Source organism: Carlito syrichta, unplaced genomic scaffold (assembly GCF_000164805.1).
Source record: "Carlito syrichta isolate Samal-C Ts95f unplaced genomic scaffold, Tarsius_syrichta-2.0.1 Scaffold148020, whole genome shotgun sequence".
Taxonomy (NCBI): domain Eukaryota; kingdom Metazoa; phylum Chordata; class Mammalia; order Primates; family Tarsiidae; genus Carlito; species Carlito syrichta.
The window spans coordinates 476,219-496,683 of record NW_007092116.1 but is presented as its reverse complement, the minus strand read 5'-3'; the positions used below and the strand labels follow the sequence as shown (position 1 = coordinate 496,683).

Below are 20,465 nucleotides of genomic sequence, written 5' to 3'. Positions count from 1 at the left end.
GGGGTGGTGGGGAGCTTACTCCTTTGATTTTTAAAATTTTTCTTCTGCTTTATTCTTCAAGAGTTTCTTGGACAGCAGGTTTTCTTTTTTCTTATTTTAAAATACAATGTAGTTTTAAAAAACGTAATATAATCACATGTTCCAAAACAGAAGTGATTGAAAAGGTAAGAGGCCCAAATCTCCTCTCGCCCTGCCCTGTCCCTCCCGCCTCCTTTCCTGCAGATCCGAGCCAGGGCCTCCCCTTCGACTCCAGGCTGAGACTGCATTCTTGCAGCCCTCTTGCTGACTTGCTTGCTGTGTAGCACCCCTCAATCCCCTCAATCCCAGAAGCCTTCCTTCAGAGCCGCCTGAAGTGTCTTGCTTCCCACTTCCAAGCCTGTGGAGGAAGCCTTCCATGGGCCCACACTGTGGCTGGGGTTAAGTGCCCCTGCTCTCCAGGTTTCCCCAGTTACTGCAATTTTGTTTCCTTTAGTTCTTTGTTCACTCAACACCGTTTCTGCCAGAAGAAGAGAAACCTGCACTTCCTACTTCATTGCTGTTTGGGATGTTTTCTAGATCGTTTGCCCTTGAGGCCACTGGCCCTCACTTTGCTGTCTGCCTCCAGCCAGCTCATGCACCCGAGTTCTCCTGCCACCTCATCCAGACACGGAGCCTCTGGGCCCTAAGTTCCTTTCTGGGGGCTTCTGGGTGGATGTTGAAATACCAGCATCTGTATTCTCAGGCACTGGCTCTGTGGGTTCTGGTGAGAATTCCTGGCCTCCTAATAAAAGCTCTGGACTCTCAAGCCAGTTTGTCATGGGGACGTCGGTCCTCCCCGCAGAGGGCAGCCTGGTGGCCTGACCCCCAGCCCTTAGCTCTCACAGCAGAGTGCAGAGACAGGATGGGAGGAAATGGTGTGCAGGGTTCCAGGCGAACATCCGAAATAATAACATCTGTAAGAACCACGTGTGCACTCCTGGCATGTGGCCTCCTGTTTCCTCGCAGTCCACTTTGCATTGCCACCCCAGAGTCTAGCATTTGTTTCTGCCTTCAGAACCAAGGGGGCTTCCTTCTCTGTTCTTTCCTGATGAGAATGGTGTTGTCAGAGACTTCTATTGTCATCACTTGAGGAAATAAAGTTCACCAGTGGCACTTGATCCACAGTGAGATGGCCTGATTCCCTTGGGATGAGAAGTGCTCACTAGAAACCAGGCTGCAAGGTACTTGGGCTGGCCCCTTCCCGGATCTGTGGCGCCGTGGCCTGCTGAGCTCTCTGCACAGGGATCCTGGAGCCAAGGGCCCAATTCAGGTGCTTGGTTGTGTCCTGAAAGAGGACCAGTGACCCGAGGCTGGGAGGCCATGGTTTCTGATAGCCGCTGTCTGATTATTCATCGAAAGTCCCTGAAAAGTCAAACCGGTTTGGCAAGAAGTGAAAGACGGAAAGAAGATTGCTAGACAGACTCTCCTACACTGCCTGGGGCTCCATGTGATCATCCAACCTTTGACTGTATGGGTGACTGCAGTCCAATTCTGCCTGTTAGAAACAAAAAGGTTTCCAAAACACCGGCAGTCTCAGGTTGTGTGTTTGACAGCACACACGATGGCTCAACCACATGTACTCCCAGGCGGGATCTCCAGGCCCCTGCTCAGCGTCCCCTGCCCTGTGTCCTGGCTGCTCCTCAGAAGTGGAAAGGCCTGGAGCACAGAAAGATGTCTCTAGAAGGCAAGATGAATATCTCCTGGTGCCGCTGAGGGGAGTCCTCATGCAGAGTGGGCAGCTGCCCTGCCACACTTCTGGCCTCCAGGAAGTGCTGGGCCAACTCCTGTCGCTCACACACAGACTTGCTGAGAGGCCTTTCTCCCCAGATCCTCCCTTTCCTTCGTGGGCAAGAGACAGCCCCAGGAGCTTTCACTGAAGTCCAAAGGGTGGGCCTGAAGTGAGACCCCTCCCTATATCCCCATACAGCGGGGCCTTTGTTGGCCGACACTTGATGACTTGCCTGCCGGGTCCATGAGTATCAGGCAGCTGTCGGGGGTGGAGAGATGGGCAGATGGCCTTCGTCCAGACCTGGAGACAGCACAGAATATGTTGCGGAAATTCCCAGAGTAATGAACGAATTTCCAACAAATGGCCTGGTGAAAGCGCAGGTGCTCCCAGAACGGCTGGGAGGTTTTCTCCTAGTGACTTCTGCACCACTGAGACAGTCTGTGGGTGTGATGGTGCCTTGGCTTGGATGACCCCAGGAAGTGGTCACAGATCACCTAGCCCTTCCCATGCACCTCCATCGTGATGGAGAATGAGAACTTTGCCAGATTGGAGAGTTACCGTACTAGTGGTTTTATTGTTGTTATTTGGTGTTTTTTTGTTTTGTTTGCTTTTGCTGATGGTGGGCTATTTTTGTAGTTTATTATAAACTCACCTGCTGCTTCTTTGCCACTTTGATGTAGCTTTTCTAAGTCCTATTTTTAGAAGATACACAGATGTATAAGATAGTCAACCTCCTTCAGATATCTTGGCTCCACACAAAACTGTTCTTGAGCCCTGAACCTTGCCCTGTTGGGAGATGAACCCCGGGGTGTATGGCCTGGGCTGGAAGCTGCCTTTTCCCAGCAGCAGGGACCATCAGGCATCCACATGGCCTCTGAGTTCTCAGTTGTAAGTGGTGGATGTGGCTGGTGCTGCGTCTGGTTTTATCTTTGGGACCGCCTGGGTTTCTATGGGTTTCATGCCTGTCCTAGCTGGAGATGGTCTGACTAGGAACGTGGGCCACGCCCTCAGGACTTGCTGCTCACAGATGTCCTTCCAGTCTGTTGGGGGCTGGGCTGGCATTGTGAGAAGGCAGAGTCCCTAGGGCCTCGAAGTGGTGGGGCCTGCCCTACTGGGCCTGGTGTTGGAGACTGATGAGAAGTGTTGAGGGCTGGGGAGGCTGCCCCAGATGGGGAAAAGAGACGGGCAGGACCATGGCTTAGCAGAGTAGTCTCTCAAGATGTTGTCCTGTGACTTGCTACTCAGCCTTCCATTTTCCTCTGTCTGGGATGCAGGCCTGTTCCATAACCTTCTTGGATGAGGTGCTCTAGTGTCTGGAATATGCTGTAAACTCTCAGCTTCCTTTTGGAGAAGAAAAAGGCATGGTTATGGCTAGGAGCACCCCCACATCTAGGGCACAGAGTTTGTGTGTTGCGTCCAGGGTTGTGCTGTTGCCGAGGGGTGTGGAGGGTTTCCTGGTGACAGCAGGGCCTCAGGCTGCCAGCTGCTGTAGGATTTCTGGAGTTCTTAGTGTTTGAAATTCTTGGCTTAGATTGTGATCAGCCTCCAGGATTCAGCTTGGGTTTCCACTCTGTGGGATGAACTTGAGGGGTGCCAGGCTCTATCAGTGAGTCAGCAGGGTCCAGGAAGAGCCAGGGTGACCCCTGGAGGCAGACACCTTTGCTGCTCCTGGGCTGTCTGGCTCTTGGCCATGCTGTGCTTTTTGGACTCATTCACACTCAACTGACCTGTGTGTTTCCTGCTTTCTAAACCTCATCGGAGGCCCCTGGCCCGAGTGAGGGAGGAAATGAGGGGCAGGAAGCCGGGGCTGCCGCTGGGGCTAGCGCCATCCTGTCACATGCACCCTCTCTGGTTGCTCCTTGGAGATGGGACTTCCCTTTGCCCTCGTCTGGCTGGGGGCTGTGGGGAAACGCTGGGGTCACGGTGTGGGGCCTGGGAGGGACCTTGCCAAGTCAGCACTCAATTTCTCATCTGCTAGAAATAATTCTGTTGTCAGGGAGGAAAGACTGACGGCTCCTCCCCATGGTGGGACACGCTGTGTTAGGGACACATGCTCTTTGTCAGCAAAGTTTCTGGATCATTCCCTAGGGATGTTGGCAGGCCTGGATCTCTTGTTCCCTCCCTCCTGAAGTACCGCACTTAAAAGTGTTCTCTACATTCCCCCCACCCCCTGTGAAGATTGGGCATTCTGGGGCCAGTCTTTCTGAGTACCTGTGAGCTCTGGCCGACACCATGGGGTTCAGCCACGCCCGGCTGCAGGGGCCATTCCCAGTAGGCCCCAGTGGCTGCCAGGTGTGGGAACTGCTTTGCAGCAACTTGATGCTTTCTTGTTTTAAATCTCTTATTGACTGAGAGAACAACCTGTGTGTATTTCTCCCTTGCTCTGCTCTTGCTTCCTGTGGTTTCATTTGTACGTGGTCGATCTGAGAAAAGCATGGGCAGAATGAAATTACCCTCATGCCCGGAGACTCTACCCTTCACAGCCTTGCTTATAACTTTTCCCATGTGCTTCTCATGCTACTGGATTGAGTGTGGCTCTCTTTTTTTTCTACATTAGCATTCCACGCCTATGGAAAAGCAGGGAAGATGCTGGTGGAGACCAGGTAAACCAGCTCACTGTTCTCCATCCCTCCCTGTCCCCTGTACCTGAAACACCAGCACCATCAGAGGGAGCCATGGTTTCCTATGCGAATTGGCCTAGGACTTAGGATATGTTTCTGAAGAGTTGCTTCCTAAATCGCTGAAAGTCCAGTTTATCATGCCCTTGAAATGATTCATGTCAAGGTTGGAAGCCTCAAAGTCTTACTAAGAAAAATTGAGAAAACTTGGGGAACACAGCAGCTCCCCCTCAGTCCGTGGTTAATCTCTCAACAGCATTCGTTACATCTACCCTCCAACCTGCTTCATAAAGGTGGCATTACATTGAAAATGTCATGTTTTTCTTCCTTTGGAATAAAATTTTATGAGATGAAAAAAAATGGCTGGGAAATTACACTTTTAGGCTTCTCAATTAGGGAATTGTAAACTTGAAAGAGCAACCATTTTTGAAGGCAGTTGATTGTTCTTTTAACTTGTCTAACATCACAGGGCATTTTTGTAGCACCTGAAAGAACTTTTAGAACCTCCTGTGGAGAGAAGAATATAATACCACGCAAAGAGAAGTTTAGCTTTGTTCAATAATCATTCCAAGTAAAATAGTGAATACCACAAAACCTACCTGTGCCCTATAAACTGCTGAGTGTCTGAACTCCCATATTTCATTTAACCCAACTTTGGAGTGGTCAGCAGCAGTAGGCGGGTATGGGGCTTGGCGTTCAGTGCCTCCTCCTGGGTTTTGTTCAAGGGTTCAGCGTCCTTCATGATAAGATGGCAGACTCCCTAAAAATCCCATTTCCCACTCATGCTTCTTTCTTTGCAGCATGATTGGGCTGATGCTGGGTACCTGCATTGCCTTCTACGTTGTGATTGGTGACTTGGGGTCCAACTTCTTTGCCCGGCTGTTTGGGTTTCAGGTAAATACATTTTCAGATGCTCTGGTTTATTCAGATGCTTGTGGCTGCTTCTGTGGCCCTCGCTGTGACACTCCTGTAAGCCCAGGCTGAGAACAGCACAGTAGGTCAGAAGAAGCTTCTGTCGTGTCTTGCTGTCCGATCAGGTCCTTGGTGGAGTGTAGGGAGTTTTCTGGGGTAACATCTATGGAGAGTACCAGGGAGAGGATGCCAGAGCAGGTCCAGAGACCTCCAGGCCACAGTGCAGGCCTGATACCAAGCAGAGGAAGGGCAGGGTAAGGGGAGGTAGGACCAGCCTCAGACCATAGTGCCATGAAAGCAAGCCTCAGCCAGCAGTGCTGGCCACTAAAGGGCAGAAGTAACCAGAACTCGTGCATCCACATGTATGGTCATTGGCAGGAGCTACCTAGGATACTAGTCTTCACCCTGCTGGGTAGGTCCAAAGGCACAGCCCAAAGAGCCATTGACTTGGCATTCCTCGCTCCTTATGGGGATGTTTGTGTAGCATCCTCCATGCTCACCACCCCTGCTGCTGCACGATCCCACCTGTGACTGGCCTGGCAAATCCTTTCCTCCCCTGTTAGGAGCTGAGCACCTCACTGAGTGATGGCAGTGAGACACCATGGCTCTGGGTATCTTCTGTCTGAGGGGGCCTTGATTTGTGGACACTCACAGTGTAGAAAAGGCTTTCAATTTCAAAGGGCAATTGTTGAGGAAGAGGAAGCCATGGTCCTCCTGTGGGTAGAATGCCAGATTTGTATATTGTCAGAGAAAAGTCCAGTGAGTGTCCTGTGAGCATGTCCCTCATTCTGTGTTCTGCCACGTCTTCCTGTTGGACTTCCCGTTTTTCATGTTTTGCTGTGAACTTAGGGAACTTTGGATTTGTCCTGCCCATGGGCACCCTGTACCTTTCCTGTGCTTGCCAGCCTGCACTTGTGTCCATGTCTCACCCTTTAGTTCTGTGGGAATTGAAGGTGGGGTGTTGTTGCCTATTGCCACTAGGCAGTGTTTCCCACACAGGCCCTCTTGTAGGAAACAGAAGCATTTGGTCCACATGGGTCAGCCATGCCAGTGCCTGCCTGTCCTCCTGCCCTGTGGCATGTTGTCCAGTGTTTCCCAGGCTTGTGGCATTTGCATGCCGAGCCGCGTGGGTTTGGGGTAAATTATAGGGGTTTGAGGCTGTGGAGAAAGTGCTGAGGGTCATTCTGAAGGGTTTCAGCGGGGCTCGGTCACCTCCAGCCTGCTGCCCTAGGCTCTGGGTCAGGAACTAGGAAGTCATGTACTGTGGATGCAGCCAGGTCAGATGCCAGATATTTCTAGGTCTTTGCGTGTTCTGCTGTAATGTACACCAGCATGGAGTTTTAAAATTAATTTTCTGAACCAGCATTTCAAGATCCCATCCTTCTGGAAGCAAGGTCAGCTCTGAGTTTCCGCTGGGTGGGGATATACCTCAAGAGGCTTGATTGGTCCCAACAACCGCATCAGTGCTAGGTCTGGCGGGTATGCTCGGTGGCACTGACTACCATCCAGGGCAGCACAGATGCAGATCCACTCCCATCATGTTCCTTCTCGTGTTAAGGGGGACAGCTGCCATTTGCTTGGCTGGTCTTGCTCTGGACTGTACTAGACCCTTAGGGACCAGAAATGTTTAGTGCCTGAGAGGCTGCACAGCATAGTGGCCGTGAGAACAGCTTTGGGGGAGTGTGCTGGCTCTGGACCCTGCCGGCTCTGTGCTCTTGGGTGCTATTGGTACTGGGCCTCCGGGCACTCCCTGTGCCCAGCAGTGAAGATGAGCCCCCACTGATGAGTGAGCTTCGTACTATCACCCAGGATACTTGCTGTTCCCCCAGGTGACTGGCACCTTCCGCATGTTCCTGCTGTTCGTGGTGTCCCTGTGCATCGTGCTCCCTCTCAGCCTGCAGAGGAACATGATGGCCTCCATCCAGTCCTTCAGTGCCATGGCGCTCATCTTCTACACTGTCTTCATGTTCGTGGTGAGTCCACGTGCTTGTGAGTGGCCTGGGGCACAGCATCAGGGGGCTGTTTGCAGCCTAGTCTTTCCCATAGCCATAACGGGGCTGTGGCAGGTGTGGTGTGGCCACCACTGCCGGCCAGAGAATGATAAAGTGGCTCAGGGCCTGGGAGCTGTTAGCATCATTAGAAGGTCCCAGGAAGCTCCACTCACCTCCCATCATGGAGCACATGGGTGGACAGAGATGCCTGGACTTGAGTGTGGTCGGACAGCAAGAGAGGAGAGGGCTCAGAGCAGCGGTGGCTCCAAGACCAGTTTCACGTTGTCTGGCTCTGGGAAATAAATGTGTAGATTGTAGAGTCTATTTGCCTTATGGAAAGATTTTTTTTTTGAGTTGGAGTCTCACTCCGTCGCCCAGGCTAGAATGTAGTGGCATCGACCTGCTGGGCTCTGGTGATCCTTCTGCCTCAGTCTTACAAGTAGCCGGAACTACAGGTGTGTGCTACCACACCCAGCTAATTTTTTGATTTATTGTAGAGATGAGGTCTCACCATGTTGCCCAGGCTGGTCTCAAACCCGTGGGCTCAGGCAATCCACTCGCCTCAGCCTCCCAAAGTGCTGGGATTACAGACTGAGCCATTGAGCCCAGCTGGAAAGATGTTTTATGTGGGGTTTGTGACCAAGGTTCATGGTGCCCGCGTTTGGTCACAAGGTGGCAAGAGGTTGTTTTTTTAAAATGAAAGTTGATAACAGAATAGTCCAGAGGATAGAGTGTAGAGTTAACACGGAGGACTCCTGGGGTGTGAGCCTCCAGCACAGCCCTCCACCTTCTGCTGGTCCCTGCCCATGGAAGACCTTAGTCTCCACCTCCCAGGACCTGCCCATACCCTGGCAAGGTCAGAGTGGACCCTTCCTGAGGACCTTTGCAGCAGGTTTGCCCCAGCACGGGGGCAGGTTGTTAATTGAAGCTGCTAGTCACCAGGGCTCCTTACTCTTCAGGTAGCCACATCCTTGGTTGGTCCATCTTTTGGACGTTGTCTGTGTCTGGCACAGTAGGGAACCGGGGAAGGACCCCCCACGTGGGGGAAGCGTCCTCTGTAACCTGATAGAAATGTGTCAAGTGCTGTGCGTAGGGTTTTGCCTTCATCTGTGCTAAGCAGCTCCCTGCACAGCAGCTGCTCCCTGTGCGTGGGACATCCCCTACAGATAGGCACACCCCCGGCAGCACCCACCAGTGCATAGCAGGGGCCAGAGTGCTCCTAGGCAGGTCCCCCACCCCTCCAGCTGGCGGAACCAGGCTGTCATGTGGGGCAGGAGAAGCTGCCCCCTGCCCCCCTCCTTCCCCACCACAGTGCCCACGTGTCCTGACCTGTCCCACGCTCTTCTCTGTCTCCCGGGTATAGATCATGCTGTCCTCTTTCAAGCACGGGCTCTTCGGGGGGCAGTGGCTACGGGGGGTCAGCTACGTCCGCTGGGAGGGTGTCTTCCGCTGCATCCCCATCTTCGGCATGTCCTTCGCCTGCCAGTCGTAAGTACTCCTCTGGGGTCCTGGTGGGAGGGGAGCCATGAGGGTGGAGAACGGTATGCTGGGGGTGAGTCCTCTGCGTTTCTGCTTAATTGCTCATTACTAGCTGCCTGAGAGTGAGGTATTGTTCAATGATGACCCTCCCCTCCAAGTTGAGGGAGCTAGTTCTATTTTAATCAAGACATAAACCGACTTTATTCCTGAGATCTGTTGCCGGGACTAGCTGGTGAGAGGCCCTAGTTTGCCAAATTCCCCATGAGCGAGCATTGGCTGTGGGGGATGAAGCAACAACCCAAACCATCTGATTGCGCAGAGTCCTGAGCATTTTGCCAGCATTTAGCTGTTCTTCTGAGAATATTTAAAAGGAAATTGCACAAACATTGACTTCGGGCTGCTGCTGGGATGTGTTTGGAGGCCTGTGAGCGCGTGAGCCTGCCTCTCCCTGGCACGCGGAGCTCTGTAAATGCAGATCAGGCGATTCCATAATTCCAGCCATACTACCTTCTCCACCAAAGTGACAAGAGCGAGTGATTCATGCCTGGTCGGAAAACGGTAACCGGCTGAAAAGAGAGGCGTAAATCCGGCGCGGACGGGAAAAGACCATCGTGCGCGGGGGGCTGGCAGAGCAGCCCCCGTTGCGTTAGTGGGCACGCATCGAGCCAATCGTAAACTAATGTGACAGATAAAATTTGTTCATACTGCTGTGTTTACACCCACATGCGAGATCCAAATCGTCATTTCCCACTTAGCATCTCTCTTGGCAGCTCGGGCTCCACCAGAACGTGCTCCAGTCTTGCTGTTTAATATCCCCATTATAATCGGTGACAGAAGCTGCATTCTTTCACCGCGTACCTAGTTACCAGTTGTCCTTTTTGTCTGCACGTTTGCTTTTTAAAAATAAATCTGCAGTTGGGCTTTTTTGGTGGTGGCCACGTAGTAGCCCGCACACATCTGTTGGGTTTGGCTCACAGGACAAATTATAGGTTCTGAAAGGGTTGGAGTATGTGGCTCGCTAAGTGCAGGTTTCCTTCTGCCTTTCCCAGAGGGCCTCTGGGCCCACAGGCTCGCCCCATGTTCTCCCAAGCGGGGGACTGCCCCCTCCCTGTGCGGTGCAGTGTGCTGCCCTCCCCGCCCTGAAACCCAGGAATATGTTCTGAGCACAGAAACAGCTCTTCCCTCCTACAGTGTCACTTTGCTTATCCCCGATGGGGTGACTGGGCAGACCCCTGCCTGTGTGATCAACCAGGCCTCCCCCATGCCTTCCTGGTCTGGTGCCTTCTGGTCTTACCTCATGGTAAATGAATGCTCTCAGAGCTGTCATCCTAGCCCAGAGAAGTGGCCGGGGTAGCAGTGAGCACAGGAGGCCCAGGAGGGGCAGGGTCTACCTGGAGACTGGGATTCCAGTCCTTGCAGTGGGGACAGTGGGGCAAAGGGGTTCACTACCAAGAGTTGCATGCAGAAAGCTCCATTTGACTCTAACAGACCTCAAGTCATGGAGGCTGTGTCACAAGGTGGGTGGTCTGGGAATGCCCTCCGGGGGCGGAGGACTGAAGCACAGGCTCTACTCCCTCCTCCAGTAGCATGGGGACTCTTGGGCAGGTGACCACAAGGGTTTGTGGCTTCCATCTTGTTTCTCTCCAGGGGCGATCTAGGGGATACCTGGGTGGGTGGTCAGGATTGGAGAGGAGCTTGCACCTGACCTATCCACCCTGTCCACCTGGTACATGGCCCCTCCCCACAGTGACTGCTGCTTCTTGGGCAGCGACTCCTCATGGAGTGTGTTGGGGGCTGAGGGGTGAGGCTGTGTGGCGGGACTCTCACACTGGTCTCCCACAGCAGGGACTCCCTGGTGTGGACTTTGTTCTAGCCAGAGGACAGGTCAGCACCGAGACATTTGCTTCATGACTTGGTCTTCTTCCAGAGCTATGGGTCTTCTTCCAGAGCCATGGATCCTGGGAACACAGAGCCCTCGTGGAGCATTTCTTCTCCTAGTCCTCTGCCAGCCCCCTGGGGATGTGTGTACTCTGAGGGGAGGGCACCTCTCCTGCGGGGTCCCCTGACCGCTGCTGGGGGCCCCCGTGCTACGGGTAGCTAGATGGAACAGTTCACCGTGAGCCTGGGGAAAGCAGGGACAGCAGTGCCTACTGGCAAGGTCTTCCCTTGTCCTTGTCTACATGCTTTTTAGTAAAGTTAGGTATCTTGTTTTTCTTTACTTTTTTAGAGGCCGTTTGGGATTAGACAGTGGAGTCAAAAAAAAACCCTACTGTCTATAGTGCGTGTCCATTTACTGGCTACCGAATTTTGCATCCTGGTGCTCCCTTCCACCTCCTGACCTGGCTTTCTTTTTGTTAGTGAGCCCTGCTGGGACGGCCACAGCCATCAGGACACCCTAGGAGTAGCTCCCAGTCTCCCCCCACCTGGCCTAATTGAGCCCCATGCCAGAGTGGCTCATACCTGTGTTCTGGCTGGATCTGCCTCAGCCCAGCCTTCTCCTTCTGGGATGCACAGACCCCTCCAGTCCCTCAGGCTTTCTCTCTTGTCTCACCCACCCCTCTCCCAGTTGCCCAGGTCCCTGTTTGTTTCCCTCAGGTGGGCCTGCTGCCATGCACTCAGGAGAGCCTAGGGACTTGCGTGGGACTGTCACGTCTCTGCCTGGCCAGTGACTTGGGTCCCTCCCACCCCCTGGCAGCACCACACTCCTGGCACCAGGCCGTGGACAGAAGCCAGTTTCTCATCACACATGCGGGAGGCCACGAGTTGGGAAGCGTGCCCTAGGCCGTTTCCTTGTCTGTGCTGGCTCTGATCACGTCTGTGTAGAGGCACAGAGATGGGTGGCCGCCCTGGCCAGGGTGTGTTTGTTTAATTTTCCTTCTTTTGACAGCAATGCTCTGAACGGCTTCCTGCTCCGCCCTGTAAACGCACTGCTCTGATTCTCAGCGCCGTGCTCCCTGGCGTGGAACAGACGGCCTTTCATTCTGTAGCCCTGTGACATGTTTATGTGGCGTGTACTCTGGGGGGACGAATGGGAACTGCTGTGACACTGCCATGCTTGGTCACAAAATCCTGGCCTTGGTGCTGGGACTTCTAGTGTGTAGGGAATGTTGCAGGAAGGAAGGTGCCAGAGACTTTCGGGGTGGGGGTAGGGTGCAAAGAGGTCCTGAGACTAGCTTGGCCAGGGGAGGACTTGTCTCTCTAGAGTCCACTGTGTGAAATCGCTTGTTTTTATACAGCCAGGTTCTGCCCACCTATGACAGCCTGGACGAGCCATCGGTAAAAACCATGAGTTCCATATTTGCTTCCTCCCTCAATGTGGTCACCACCTTCTACGTCATGGTAGGAGCCCTTCCTCACCCTCACCATGCCTGTGTCACATTAGTGTAATATGCCTCAGTGCCCCCATGAATGCCGCCCCTCCAGCCTCTCACAGGTCCCAGGGAATGATTCACACTAGAGACCCTGCCCAGGCCTGGTGTCAATGCTGCAGGCATGTTCTTGGCTCTCTGAACTGCCGGGTCCTTCTCTCCTTTCCCTTCCTGGTGTCTGGAGGTACACTGCCTGATAGCCTGAGGACAGCTCTGCTCCTCAGCTCTGGCTATTCTAGGACCTGGCCCTGGAGCCTGCATCTACCCTGGGCTGTGTTGGCTTCTCTGACCTGAGGAGCTCAGCACCTCAGCAACAGGGCTGCTCCCAGATTGCTCTAACTAAGAAACTCTTACTATCTCTCCAAAACTTTCATTAATTTAGTATAAGATGGGTGTGTTCATTAAAAAATGGGAGAGCGAGGCTGGGCTTGGTGGCTCAGCCTGTAATCCTAGCATTTTGGGAGGCCGAGGTGAGCGGATTGCCTGAGACCATGGGTTCGAGACCCGCCCGGGCAACTTGGCGAGACCTCGTCTCTACAATAAATAAAAAATTAGCCAGGCATGTCACGCGCGCCTGTAGTTCCAGCTACTTGGAAGGCTGAGGCGGAAGGATCGCTGGAGCCCAGCAGGTCGAGGCTGCGGTGGCCGGGAGTGTGCCATTGCCCTCCAGTCTGGGTGACAGAGTGAGACTCCAACTCAAAAAAAAAAAAGTGGGAGAGCGTGAAATAGAAGAGAAAGAGGATAGCCTCCAATTCCAGCCACCAATGCAGTTACTGTTAACACTTTAGTAGATTTTCTTTCTAGTCTCTTTAATGCTCCTACTTGATGTCTTTAAATAAAATACTAAGATGCGGGGCTTGTAGCTTATTTCCCTAAGCCTCATGGCCTCGGCATTCTATTGACTGCTCCATGTGGTCCCTGGAATTGTCCTTGACACCTGCATTCTACTCTGTGGGAACCACAATTCACCCCGTGGTTCCTCAGTTGGGTTTTGAAACCAGATTATGATCTGTTCCTCGGAGGGGTTTTGGGATATTCTGGTACCTTCTTTTCCATGCAGGCTCTTCTACTTCCTCATTACCCCACTGTCCTGCTGAAAAGTTACATGGAACCCCACCTTCCAGTCCTTGGCATCGAGATTTCTGGTTATCAGAAGGGAAAGTTTTAAGGAGGAGGAGACTCTGCCCTTAGCAGCTGACTCCTGCAGATGCTTCCTTGTAAAGAGGCTCCAAGACTATTCTGGGAGACAGTGAAGCCCCCCGTGTCCCCTCCACTGTGACAGGTGCCACGCAGTGGGGATGTCCATGAGTCACATTGCCATTTCTCATTTTCTGGCAGGTGGGGTTTTTTGGTTATGTCAGTTTCATGGATGCTACTGCAGGCAATGTGCTGATGCACTTCCCCTCCAACCTGGTGACGGAGATGATCCGCGTGGGCTTTGTGATGTCGGTGGCTGTGGGCTTCCCCATGATGATCCTGCCGTGCAGACAGGCCTTGAACACGCTGCTTTTCGAGCAGCAGGTGAGAATCTCCAGGCACCTCCCTGATCTTAGTAGCATTATCTTCTGCTTGCTTTTGTTAGTTCTGTATTTTCCTGGGCAGTGGTAGGTAGAGTTCTTCCTAGTTACAAATTTTAAAAAATCAATTGAAATGAGATCTTGTAATAGGGAACCAACTTTAGAACACAGCAACAGAGCAGAGCAGGGCTGATTCCCACTGGAGACGTGGGGCCAACACAGCGTCCACACAGGTCAGGCTTGTCTCCTGACTGCTGTCTGCGATGCTGTCCTCCTGAATCAGAGAAGTGGCAGGAAATGGGGGGTTGACTTCAGAGAGGTCCTGGGGAGGGCAGCAGTGGGCTGAACCTAGAGGAACCAGATTGGTGGGCAGGAGTTGATGGGGCTGGAGTGGGGGACGGGCATGTGGGGTTCACTGTAGAGTTCTCTGTACTTTTGTGTAACTTTGAAAATTTTAGCAAAAGATTTCTGAACTATAAGAGAGGCTGTGTTTTATAATAGGCATGGTGGTGTCACCTGTAGTCCTAGCTCTTAGAGAAGCTGAGGCAGGAGGATGGCTTGAGCCCAGGAATTCAAGGCCAGCCTGGTCAACATAGTAAGACCCCATCTTAAAAAAAATTTAAAAAGAGACTGGGTTGTATTCACTGTAATATATGTAGCAAGGCGGCTGCTTCATCCTTTGTAAGAAATTTTCAAGTATAGGAGTTGAAACCCAAAGACTCTCCTGGTTCTCTCCCTGGTGCTGAGTTAACAACCAAACCCCAGAGCGTGGGGGGTAGAGCCCTAAGCTTGAGTTTAGGAGGGGCCTGCCCAGTCTAGGCTTCCCACCTGCCTCCCTTCAGGATCTGGCAGGGTGACCAATCCATCTTCTGTCCCTCGGCTTGGGATCTTTGAGCCTGGTCTGTCCTGTCAGCTGGAACTCCTGGTGACCAGGGACACATGTTTCACGTGAGTTGCTTAGGCCAAAGAGGGGTTTAGTGGACTCAGGGAATCCAGGGGAAAGTCCAGCAGCCATACTGGGGAGAGTGGGCCACCCTGGGCCTTGGGAATGATCGCAGAGGGTTCGCTGCCTGCTTAGCTGGGCATGTAGACGCTGCAGCACTGTAGTTCATGTCTGTCTCCTGTGGACTCCCACTGGTGATGGTGCCTCCAACTACACAGCTAAGGCCTCGTTCCAAGCACTGAGCATCCCCCTTATGAGCAGGTGTTCAGGCCTCCACTATGTTCAGGCCCCTGAGCACCAGGCAAGGTGGGATTGAGGATTTTGTGCTTGGGGTGAGGGCTGGGCCCACTCATCTGGCCATGGAGTTCTCCCATACTCACCTAGCTTGGCCTCTGCCTTTCACTGTTTGATGCTTCCTAACTGAGCAGCATCTATGTTTCTGTACATGATACTTTTTAATTGGTTTTTTTTTTTGAGACAAGATCTCACTCTGGCCCAGATCACAGCTCACAAAGTTTCAACCCCCTGGGCCAAGGCCATCCTTCCACCATAGTCTCCTAAGTAGCTTGGACTACAGGCATGCCATCTCACCTGGCTAATTATTATTATTATTATTATTATTTTGTAGAGACCAAGTCTTGCTATGTTGTTTAGGCTGCTCTCAAACTCCTGGGCTCAAGCAATCCTCCTGTCTTGGCCTTCCAAAGTGCTGGGATTACAGATGTGAGCCACAATGCCGTGCCTCATTTTTATGTTTTTATAAAAAATTAATAGTGGCATTAAAAGAAGTATTAAGTAAGAAAGTTCACTCATCCCTTCATTTCAGTGTGGGTGCGTCTGTGGCCTTACTCCCCTCTGTGTCTGTAGCTTCCGTTTTTACTGAGGTGCACCAGAGTCACTTAACCTTGTTTTCTTGTCTTCCGTTGATGTGTGGGGAACATTTCTTGTTTCCACAGAAAAAGCACAGCATCTCTTCTCCCTGCTCCTCTACCTGGTTGTTTCTGACCTTTCACCCTTGACCTCTCATGGATAACTGTCTCAAGACAACCTTTATGCATGAAGTCCCCTCTTCCTCTTCTCTGGGAATATTTCATAGGTAAATTTCTAGGACTGACTCCTGCCTGGGTCATGGATCTAACCTCCTTCCTCACCAGCCCATGTACAAATTATCGTCCTAAAGTTGATTGGAAATTCAGGCTCCAGCTCCCCCTCAATCCATCCTGTATAAATGTCTATTCTAAAAATTTGGTACTTTGAAACTCTGGTTCTGGAAGGTCTGCTGTTGTTTCCTAGTCCAGGGATAACGATCATGCCAGCCCTCCCTGTATTAACTCATTTGGTCCTCACCACAACTGGCTGAGACGCTTCTGTTAATGGGGAAACTGAGGCGTGGAGGTTAAGTTACTTGCTCAGTGGCACACGCTGGGGCTGGCAAATGGCAGAGCCAGGCAGTCTGACTGCAGTGTCAGTGTGCTGGACCACACCTGAGGCTCTTGGGTAGATGGGGCCTGAAGCCATTCGCCTTTGACTCTATATCCTCATCTGGGACCATGATCCTTGTGTCCATACATGTCGGGTGGTGGAAGTCTAGGTGCTTCCTGGAGCTGAGACGGGCACTTATGGCTTGGTTATCCCACATCATATCCTTCTTTCCTTTACTTCTTCTTGGACTTTGAAATTGCTAACTGCTTGTGACACATCTGCTAGAGCTGACAATAACACAGCTGAGTGTGTGTGTGCGCGCATATGTGTGTACATGCATGCATGTGTGCATGTGGGAGGGGTTCTGCCTGTACTCTGAAGCCCGCAGGCTAGGAAAGACCCTGAGTCACTTGGTAGGTGGGACTGTGGAGCCTGTCTTCTGTTCTCCATACTTCCTGGCACTTTACAAAATCTGTCGTGGCATTGCTCTGAGATCAAGAAGGAAAACGGAGGGACTCGATACTAACATTTCAAAACGAGGTTGTAAAATTTATAGTCCATGCCTGGGGTGAAAAGCATGTGTGCCTTCCTAGTGTGTTGCAGGTTCAGGTTGCAGGTTCCCATTAAAGTTGCTCAGCCAGATCTGATTATGCTGGTCATGCTCACCTGCCAGGTGGGTGCTGCCTGGCCTCATGTGAGACACATCCGGTGCACTTGGCAGAACTCTTTAAGGCGTTGCCTTTAGGAGAGTGGTCATTTCAAAATCTTTTTGTTTTTATTTTCTTTTATGTAGCAGAAAGATGGCACGTTTGCAGCTGGGGGCTACATGCCACCTCTCCGGTTTAAAGCGCTCACCCTCTCGGTGGTATTTGGGACCATGGTCGGCGGCATCCTGATTCCTAACGGTAAGGTGGGAGGGCTGCCCGCCTGTGGTCCCACTGCCTCTTCTCCCCTCACATTCTTTTCTATCCTTGCCTTTACACAGGGCCTAGGGGCATCGACTTCAACCAGACTCTCGGAGTCATGTGTTGTTCTCTCTACTCTCCTAAAAATGTCTGGCAACTCCATGGCCCACAGAGAAAGGCAGGGATAGTATTTGGTGGCTGATGGAACAGTATACTCATGCATTGACACCTGGGCAGAGAGACTCTGGTTCTGGGACATGGGCCTGATTTGTAAAATAAACCACTATAGAACAACCCTTCCTTACTATTGGCTCTGTTGACTTCTGATTTTGTTGACATGTTACCAAGGGAAATGTTGAAGGCCCCGAGCAAGATTGATGTTATGCACATGCACCTACTCCCCAGCACACAAGACAGTTTATTGTCATCAGATACATGGGGGAACTCGCAGGCGCCTCCCCAGGGAACATCTCCAGAGGTGGCCTGTACAGACTGCCTGCATCCGCCAGCACACTTCAGGCCCTGGCATTTACACATGCCCCTAGGATAGGTCCTGCTAAGTTACTCGCAGAGCAGCTAGAGAATGCCGTGGAACCCATGCAGTATGGAGCCCACATCTGATTTAGGAGGGAAATCCCCAGTATTCTGCTCTTCAAAGATGAGCCATCAGAAGCCCCTGCCAGATGCCCAGAGGCCCTGTTTGAGGAATCGGAGAGGATGTGTGGAACCCTCTGGGCATAGGGGGTACCTCTGCTCCTAGCGCACTTACACAGCCTTTCCTTTGATGCCGGTCCTCAATTGTGGGCTGGGTGAGGCCTGGGTTCTACTCCCAGCTGCAGCCCTTCCCTGCTCAACCTTCCTGTCACTTCTTGTTCCTAGTGGAGACCATCCTGGGTCTCACAGGTGCGACAATGGGGAGCCTCATCTGCTTCATCTGCCCAGCTCTGATCCACAAGAAAATCCACAAGAACTCTCTTTCCTCCCAGGTGCGTGCTACTGATGGGGTGGCCTAGGGCTGGGAAGAGGAGGAGGCAGAGTGAAGCCCCTGGTTCACTGTTTTCATGTGGGTTCTATCAGGAAGTTTGAAGTTTCTTTTTTTTTTTTTGAGTTGTAGTCTCACTCTGTCGCCCAGACTGGAGTACAGTGGCCGCTCCCAGCCACTGCAGCCTCGACCTGCTGGGCTACAGCGATCCTTCCACCTCAGCCTTCCGAGTAGCCAGAATTACAGGCACTACCACGCCTGGCTGATTTTTTGATTTATTGTAGAGATGAGGTCTCGCCAAGTTGCCCAGGCGGGTCTCGAACCCGCGGGCTCAGGCAATCCACTCACCTCAGCCTCCCAAAGCGCGGGATTACAGGCTGAGCCACCGAGCCCAGCAGTTTGAGCCCGGCAGTTTGAAGTTTCTTAAACTTAAAACACACAAAAGGTACTTCATCAGGTAGGTCTGGGAAACCCTGGGTTAACCTGGCCACACAGTCTCTGACCATCAAGGCCATACCGAGCGGTCCCTAGCCCCTATGCATAGGTTTTCCTGACGGCCCACTTAGCTGAGTATAGCTATGCAACCACTTCCCCCATGGTGACTCTGTTATGATTAGATTGTCCACGTACCTGCTGCCAATTCTAGGTCTCCTCCCCAGTCACCCACGCCCCTAAGGCCACAGCCAATGTTGTTCCAGATTTGTTCCTAGAGAGGCAGTCTGTGTGCACATGTGTGTGCATGTGCCTGCTCACAATTTTTTCTTTAGTGGTAACACAGCTTCCTGCTGCTTTTGCTTAAAATCTCCTGCAAGTTGCTTCACAGCCATTCCCGTAGTGCTGCCTGGCTATTTTTAGCTTCTTCATAGTGTTTCATTGTAGGAAAATTCCATAATCCCAGTCTCTGATGGAATCACATCTCGTCTTTTGCTGTTGCAGACAAAACTACAATGAATATCTGTACACACGAGCATTTTGACATGTTTGAGAATGCATGTGTGGGAAGTGTGAGAGTTGTCAATGTGGTGGCTTTTGCCCAAATGCCTTGTGGTGTCACTCCTGCATCAGGCTCAAGGCCTCTGTCCCCGTACCTGGGGCCTTTCAGGCTAAATTATTCTTGGCTTCCCTGGAGTCAACTTGAGTATCTTTTCCTGGGTTTACAAGCCACTTGCATTTCTTTTTCTGTGAACAGCCTGTGTTTTTTGCTTACTTTTTTTTTGGAGTTGTTTAACTTTTTCTTATTGATATATACTGGTAAACTTTTTAAAAGTATAGTATATGTGCAAGTACAGTAAAGCACATAACTTTTGGATACAGTGTGACAGATTTTTGCCAAGTGAACCAGCCATGAAACCACCATCCAGGGCAGACGTAGAACATTTCAGCATCCAGGAGCTCCCCTCTGGCACCTCACAGTCATCCACCCTCCAAGCCCCAAGAATCACTGCTTGTTTGTCTTGCAGCATTTTGGAATAGTTTTGCCTGTCTCCGAGTTGATGTAAGTGGAGTCTAGCGATACGTGTCCACTTATGTTGACTTTGTTGTCAGCATCACGTCTGAGCTCACCCACATCGCTGCTCATTCTCACTGCTGTGTGGCATTCATTCTATGAATGTGCCACAGCTTACCTACTCTGTGGTGGTAGAACACATCGTTTCCAACTTGGGGTTGCTACCAGCGTTCCTGCTGCTCTGGACATTTTTTTTGATGCCTGCACTTGTGCAGCTTTGTTGGTTACACACTTAGGAGGGAAATGTTGGGTCCTGGGGTTATGGATATTTAGCTTTGGTAGATTCTACCAAGTGGTATTTCAGTTTTCCAGCAGCATATGAGAGTTCACTTGACTATATCTGCTGTCCCTTTTTCAAATGTTGGCCCTTCCAGTGGTATATAGGGGTATGGAGTGGCGCCTCACCTGGGCTTTAATTTGCAGTTCCCACATGATAACTGGCACCGCACACCTTTTCATATGCTGGTTAACTATGTGGGTGTCTTTTGTGTGTTTTTTCACAAGTCTTGCCTGGCTTTTTCTGGTAGGTTGTCTGTCTTTTTCTTATTGATTTGTGGGAGTTTGTAGTGGATTCGAGATACAAGTCCTTTTTCAGAAATATATATTGCAAATGTTTTCTCTCACTTTTGGCTCTCTCCGTCTTCACTTTCTAAAGGACAACTTCATTTTAGTGTGGTCCAGCTTATCAGTCTACTTCTTTTCCTTAGTGCTTTTTATGTCCTTTTAAAGACATTTTTGACTACCCCAAGGCCCTGAAGATAGTTTCCTATATTATATTCTAGATTCCTATATTATATACGCCTTTCATTTTAGATCTATCCTTCATCTGGAATCCATTGGTATGAGCTGGGGGTGGAGGTTCACTTCCTCTGTCTGGCCCTCAGTTGACTAAGCACTATCCTCTCCCTGTGGCGTCATCAGTCACCTTCCTATATGTGTCAGGCTATAGGGGCTTCTCTGTCCCCTAGTCTCTCCTTGTGCCATTCCTGCCTGCTTTAGGTGCTGTAGCTTATAAGAAGTCTTGAAGGCAGGTAGAAGCCCTCCAACTTTATTCTTTTTTTTTTTTTTTTTTTT

At 51.4% G+C, this 20,465-nt stretch overlaps 1 protein-coding gene across 1 annotated transcript in view; it reads left to right on the top strand.

Annotated features, from left to right (window-relative positions):
- SLC38A10 (solute carrier family 38 member 10) overlaps nt 1–20,465 on the top strand; it is a 49,283-nt gene that overhangs the window by 5,703 nt on the left and 23,115 nt on the right. The window contains exons 3-10 of the mRNA XM_008050494.1: nt 4,305–4,350; nt 5,166–5,259; nt 7,107–7,250; nt 8,632–8,756; nt 11,984–12,086; nt 13,454–13,636; nt 16,791–16,902; nt 17,782–17,888. Of these exons, the coding sequence (XP_008048685.1) occupies nt 4,305–4,350; nt 5,166–5,259; nt 7,107–7,250; nt 8,632–8,756; nt 11,984–12,086; nt 13,454–13,636; nt 16,791–16,902; nt 17,782–17,888 (914 nt within the window). The remainder of the gene's footprint in view (nt 1–4,304; nt 4,351–5,165; nt 5,260–7,106; nt 7,251–8,631; nt 8,757–11,983; nt 12,087–13,453; nt 13,637–16,790; nt 16,903–17,781; nt 17,889–20,465) is intronic.